This window comes from Grammomys surdaster, unplaced genomic scaffold (genome assembly GCF_004785775.1).
Source record: "Grammomys surdaster isolate TR1022 unplaced genomic scaffold, NIH_TR_1.0 363, whole genome shotgun sequence".
NCBI lineage: Eukaryota > Metazoa > Chordata > Mammalia > Rodentia > Muridae > Grammomys > Grammomys surdaster.
The window spans coordinates 3,916,075-3,922,994 of record NW_021604782.1 but is presented as its reverse complement, the minus strand read 5'-3'; the positions used below and the strand labels follow the sequence as shown (position 1 = coordinate 3,922,994).

Sequence of the window (6,920 nt, the reverse complement as noted above, 5' to 3'; positions counted from 1 at the left end):
TTCCTTACATGGATGAAATCCACTATTTGGTTTCAGAGACAGTATTATGTGTCAAAGGCTCAACTGAAGTTGAATATCATGATTCCATGGAGGTTGAAGAAGCCTTTCCACACACATAATCCTCAGTGCTCTGCTCCAGAGGGCCATCCCTCCAGAGAGGGCTCCATAGTTGGTTTCCATAGCTGATATTTCTTCATTCATCAGTCTTAAGACTTACTGTATTTGCCCTCAATCAAACATGTCTCCTTTTTCAAAGTAAACTTTTGAATATATTCAGATGGCAACAAGCAACTGAGATCCAGTATAAGGAAGTCCTCATTACTGACATCATGTGCGAGACAGAAGTTTTAAACTTATGACTGTTTTGTTTTGGTATTTTTTGCCTGCCTGAAGTTCTGAGGTGATGGGGCCAGAGCAATATTGCTCAAGTCTCCTTTCAGCTCTCAGCTGCTGTCCCAGTCACTTCCTGGGTCATATTTCTCTACAGCATGAAACCACAGGACTCTTTAACTAGTGCTGCCCTGGGGGCTGTCTGTCACTGCCACCCTAGGGAGCCCCATGGCTTGGGCCAGGGGAAGAAACTTGGTAGTCATTCAGTAGAGTTCTGTCATCCACATCTGGCAGGTGGGGCTTTTGGGGGAAGAGCCCCAGAATGTTTCCCTGAGCAGTGACTCCTGCTTGCTGCAGGCTTTGCTCGCCCAAGACCTTGACCAAGAAGTTGATATACCTCATTGCCAAGCGAAGTGTCTCATTTTTGCTCAACTTCTTGTCTGGAGGGTGAGTGGGGATGAGTTTCCTCAGCTTGGCAAAGGCACTGTTGACACTCTGCTGCCTCCACCGCTCCCTGGTATTTGTGAAGATCTTTCTGGTCATGTCCAGGTTCTGCAATAGGAGAGAAAAGGGACTTTGGTGGCCAAGATCTTGTAAGAGGCACAGTTATAATCACATGTTCTCCCAAGAACCTGCAGTGTTAGCTCTTCTCAACTCAGACTTTAGAAAATCCATTTTGACTAGAATTTTTAAAGACATTTTTTTTAAAAGAAATGTCTTTTTAAGAAGAAAAAAAGATGGAAGAAGAAAGGGTAAAAGACCAGCACACTGTACCCTTTTCTCCCTGATTATTTTGCAGTCACCATTACAAAACTGCATCTAGTCTCTTTCCTGTACCCTTCATTCCCCATCCCTCATTTTTTGAGGCTGGATCTCATGTATTCCAGAATGGGCTCAACCTTACTATATAGTCAAGGATGATCTTGAACTTCTGATTCCCTTACCTTCAGATCCTGAATGCTGGGATTACAGGCATATGTCACCATTTTTTGCTGTATACATGTTGGGGGTTGAACCCAGGGCTTCATGCATGCTAAGCAGCATTTCTTCAACTAAGCTACATCTCCATCCCCACCACCTCCTTTATAACCTATCCTACCCAGCTGACCAAAATCATGTACAGTATAAGATCGAGTACATACGTGACTAAAGGCCATACTTAGCCCATGGAGAGGTGGATGTGAAGGCGCAGTGTATTAAGAACTTTCAAAAATGGAGAAATAAAATATTTGGATTGAAGAAGATGGCCCAGCTCTCCTTCCTCTAGCTGACCACGTCTGGAGGATTGGGCTCCCACCTCCAATAGCTGGAATGTTCACATTTGGAAGACTGTGAGCAGGGTGAGAAAGGGCTGCGATACCCGGGTCTACGAAAGCAGACTCACGGATGTTTAGCCCGATAAGAAGGAAAAGAACAGGCACCTGTGATCTGTGGCATGGGGCTCCTGAAGACACCTGGACTTCTTGTCATTTTCATTGCTGGCCTTTTCTACATTAGAAAGGAGCATCAAATACTGCCAAATCTCATTTGTCATCTTTAACTGTTGGAGGCATGGACCCCCTCTACCCCTTTTCCCCTACATGTCCTGAAATAGTGCACTTTAAAGGGAACAGTCATGACACACTGGCAAGTAAGTCAAAGCTCAGCCCTAGGAAGCCTGGTGTTCACGGTTCACCGCTGTCTCTTGCTGCTTGTTCCAGCTTCAGCCTCTCAGAGCACTTAGGCCCTCTGCTCCCTCCAAAGAGTGATGTACATTGCTAACTCACTCCACCTTTTCATGCTCTTCCCTCATTCTCAAATCTCCTCCTCACATTCTCCCATCTCTTTCTCTGGATTCTTTAAAGAGCTGCTCGAAGTGGGCCTGGCAGTGCAGGCCTGCAGTCCTAGCTACTTAGGAGGCTAAGGCTAGAGGATTTCAAGTTCAAGGACTCCTTGAGCTACAGAGAGAGTTTGGCCTTCCTGGCAATAGCACTTGCCTGTAGCATGCATGAGAGAAGCCTAAGGTTCATCTCTAGAACTGGAAAAGGGACCAGCTCTACCCAGCCTCCTCTTAACCCTAACTGTTTAAGAGTCTTCATAGCATAGCAAAAGTACTCTCTGGAGATGCTAGAATCAACTGCAGCTGCTAGCTGTCCCATCACTGGAGTAAGCTACAGTGCACACTACTGTGTTCCCAATGGTTTGTGGATCGAGGTATTCAATAAATTATACGTGACATTTCCTACTTTCTTATATAATGGACTTTGATTGTTAATTTTCCCCAACTGTTGGCTAATGTAAGAGTTCTGAACACATTTGAGTTAGGCTAGTCTAAGTTAGTCATCTTCCATTAGTCAGGTGTGTCAAATAAATTTTCAATGTGTATTTTCAACCTCTGACAGACTCTGGAGAAGGGTTTAGAACTCCATCCTGAGTCAGGGTATGACTCTCTTGTGTTACTGCTGGACTCTCAGGAGCTAGCTGCCTTTTGTTTGCCTGAGGAAGGAAAACAGATTCTGTAGATGCAGAGAAACAACACCTACATGCTAGAGCCAGCTTCCAAGAAGACCACCTCTCCCTGGAAAACAGATGGGTGGACTAGGTCTCTTCCAGGTTAGAAATGTACACTGCTCCATTATCTTGTATCTAGCCTGAGTCATTTCTGAATATTTTGGCTTTTTTGGCTCTACAATAAAAATAGGCTGCCAGAACTTTAACCCAACTATACCCGAAACAGAAAACTTCACCTGCACCCAACATCAAGGAGACTTGAAGACAGAAAGAAAACTATTAGGTTTTGCTCACACCAGAGCAGGCCAGGACTGAGGGGGCAAAGCTGTCTTATCAAAAGAGGGTTTAGTTCACAGGCAGTCAACTCTAGTCCTGTGGGGGGTTGGGGGTCCTTTTCAAGCTGGGAGGAGAGGATTAGGCAGGATAAACTGGTTGTGGTTTTTCTAAGAGGGCCTGAGCCCATTGTACTAGACAGACAGAAGGAACAGTAAGGGGAGAAAAGAAAAGAAAAAAAAACTCCTCTAAAATATAGGATGCCATCCTAGGGATGGCTGGTAATTACTTGTTGATTTAGCCTCGAGTGTTTTACTCTCCCTCTCCACGGGGGAAATAGAAATCAGTGACTTAATAAGCTGGAAAAGCTCAAAATAGAGGCCACTGGAAAATTGCTGCAGTACTTCTTAAATCAAAGGAAAATTACACTTAGTGTTTTTCCAGTTGCAAGGTCTGATTGCCTCTAATGTTGATTTCAAAGCAATGGAAGTGAGGGAAAATTCCACACCAGATGCCATGGATAGATGTCGAAACAAGGGCCAAGCAAGCATCAGTGTCACAACTGAGGACTCTCACTAGGTTAGGGGTCATTGGCTTTTTTTTTTCTCCATGAGTCTTTTCGGTGGTCTAGGGAAGCCTGGGTTTGCAGTCCACTCAGAATGATGATTTTAAATATATATTGGTTCATACATCCAAATTATAAATGTATAAGTTAAAATACAGAGATACAAAGAAATCAATTGGTTATACTTAGTGGTTATTAAAATACTAAAATAAAAGTACAATATGGTGAAACATTTGCAATTTTAACATATTAAAAAAACTACACATATTACCAGAATTCTTAAAAAGTGACATTTGAGTTTGTTTTGTTTTGTTTTTTAAAGATCTGCAACATTTGGGGTATGACATGCTAGCATCTGGGACCTCCACTGGTGACAACTTTGCCACTACAACCTTATGCTAGGATAAAACTTTGCTGTTGTATCATCTCTCAAAGAACAGTATCTGAACAACTATTAAATATAATTGGTTATTTTCTGTGACTAGTATTTAACACATTTAAAGTTGTTATCCTGAGGAGGGAACCAACAATTGTTTCTTTAAAACCATGTTGATATTAATACATTTTATCACTTATATTTATAAATAAAAGAAATTTAGAATAAGTGTTAATAGAATTAAAGATGCAGTATCTCCTTATTCAAGTTCACAGAACTCTTGAATTCTATCCATACATTCCGAGGTAGGTAGGGGTTACAGACTCAAGTTAAAAATAGTGGGAAAGGCCTGGAGAGATGACTCAGTAGATACAAGTGCTGGCTGTTCATCCAAAGGACCTGGGTTCAATTCCCAGTACCTACATGGCAGCTTATAATTGTCTGTAACTTCAACCCCCTCTTCTGAGTACCAGGCATGAAAGTTGGGCACATACAAATGTTAATTAAATAAAAGGGTCATAAGTTTATGGCTTGCCTGGACAAAATATCTCACTAAGGCATGGGTTCTGTAGAAAGTACCTGCTCTAATGTTGTGTTAAATAACATATCCTATTAGAGAAGGTCAGGCTGCTAATAGACAATGCTGCCTGTAGCTCCTGAACACAAAACCCAGGTCAACTAGAAAGGCACAAAAGTCCGAAGCTCACATGGCTACATGGCTAGCCCCAGACCTATACAGCTCTTTTGTTCTTAAGATTTTCAGTTTATCTCCTGCAACCTGATCCATGTATTTGTCTCTTCTTAACAACTTTGTCCACAGAACGAGAGCTGGGCAGCAGTTTGGATAGCTAAACAGAGGATGGATAGGGTCTGACAGCCAACACTAGGCAGCCAACACTAGGCATGGCTCTGCTCTCTTGAGGAGAAAAGTACTGGGCTGGAGAGATGGCTCAGCAGTTAAGAGCAATGGCTGAACTCTTCCAGAGGTCCTGAGTTCAATTCCCAGTGACCACATACTGGCTCACAACTATCTGGGATCCAATGCCCTCTTCTGATGTATTTGAAGACAGCTACAATCCACTCCCACTTATATAAATAAATCTTTAAAAAAAAAAACCAAACAAACAAAAAAACCAAGCAAGATTTACAGGGGGAGGTTACAAGGAGGGGAAGCAGTGGAGGAAGAAGGACTCCTCTTTGTCTGAGGCTTTAAGGGAGGGGTTGCTGCTTATGCCTTGGACTCTTGCTAACTCCCCGGGTACTTCTTCAAACACCAGTGCAGGTGTAGTCCGATCCAATGACCACCTCCAATCCCCTTAATGAGTCTGAGGGATGCGGGTTGTGACCCACAATTTACCAAATTGTAGCAAATACCGCCATGAAATGCAGACAGGCAACAAAGTTTAAAAGCATCGCACTGGACACAGACTGGTGGATTCATATATGGGTCTGGTTTGGTTTTCCTGTTGGTCAGCTCAGGGCATGGTGGGGAGCGGGAGGTATGGTATGAGGGTAGAGGGCAGGGGGATGAGGGCAGGAAACGACTAAAACACAGTTTATTGAAAAATGCTACAATGACATCTAACCCCTTATATGTTGATTTTTAAAAAGTTATTCTATACCAGTTCAAAAAAAAAAATAAAAAGTAAACAGTATAAGGAAGGTCCCTAGCTATCTATTTAACCCACCCCACTGTCCATCCCTGCTGGTCTGGGGTGTGCACCTCATCCTTGCTCACACACACACTCCCATTTTCACACTCACTATACATACTATACTGTATGCAAACTTGTCTCTCTTAAGCAGCCCCACGTTATGCTTTGAGTCAGTAGGGCTCATTGAATACGCTCTGTGGGCTGCAGACTAAGGCAGTGCCCTTCAACATCTTTCCTGTGCCCGGGGAGCCATCGGTTCTGAGGCACACGTAACACCAGCGCCTCGCAGCCTGCTCACACTTGACTCCTGCACATTTTGCCCAGTTTGCTGCTTGTCTGTGAACCCTCATTTCCCATCTGTCCCTTCTCCACCCTTTAAAAAAATAAGTTATCTCACCCCACCGTAGCAAATCACTGATCTGCCCATATACATTATTTCGGGAGTCTGGGAAAACATCTAGTGGTTGAAATTTCAGATCTGCAAAGCTTCGGAGGGTCGCTAACAAATCTGGGGGTGATAGGAAATTGTTCCTGTGGTCCAGCTAAAGCGGGTTCGACAACATGCCAGACCGGCTTTCCAAGGGCCGCGCTATTGCCACTGTCCCGCCTAAAGTTCCTGGGTCACCCAGAGTCCCCTCAGTAGCTGCTCCCACTCCCCTAAGTCAACGCACCTTCTTGCCAGGAGCTGGGAGCCGGCTCAGTCACAGTAGCTGTCACAGCACCAGTCTGTGTGCGCCCTCGCCTGGACGCAGGGTCTCTGCCACAGCCTTTATAGGACACCGCCCTTTGTCTGGCAGCAGGAGGGAGGCTTCCCACCGAGGACTCCCGCCAGTCCCTCCCCACCTTGCCCGGTCAGCCCTCCCAAGTGCAGCAGCCAAGGAGCAGTGGAGGAAGAAGGACCCCTCTTTGTCTGAGGCTTTAGGGGAGGGGTTGCTGCTTCCAACCTCCTCTTGCAGACAAGCATCCCAATGCCTTGGACTCTTGCTAACTCTCCAGGTACTTCTTCAGACACCAGTGTAGATGTAGTCCGATCCAAATGGCCAACTCCAATCCCCTTAATGAGTCTGAGGGATGCAGGCTGTGAGCTACAATTTTACCAAATATCCCCAGGAAATGCAGACACACAACAAAGGTTAAACGCATCGCGCTGGACACAGACTGGTGGATTCATATATGAGTCTGGTCTGGTTTTTCTTGTTGGTCAGCACAGGGCATGGTTATTTCAGGGATG

At 44.6% G+C, this 6,920-nt stretch overlaps 1 protein-coding gene across 1 annotated transcript; it reads right to left on the bottom strand.

The window, feature by feature from the left end:
* Positions 1-516: 516 nt before the first annotated feature.
* Tal2 (TAL bHLH transcription factor 2) lies at positions 517-6,377 on the bottom strand. The gene is made up of 2 exons (XM_028779859.1): positions 6,361-6,377; positions 517-882 (listed from the first exon to the last, which is right to left on the bottom strand). The coding sequence occupies exon 2, from the start codon at positions 871-873 to the stop codon at positions 547-549; it is 327 nt and encodes a 108-aa protein (XP_028635692.1). The 5' UTR covers positions 874-882; positions 6,361-6,377; the 3' UTR covers positions 517-546.
* Positions 6,378-6,920: the final 543 nt, after the last annotated feature.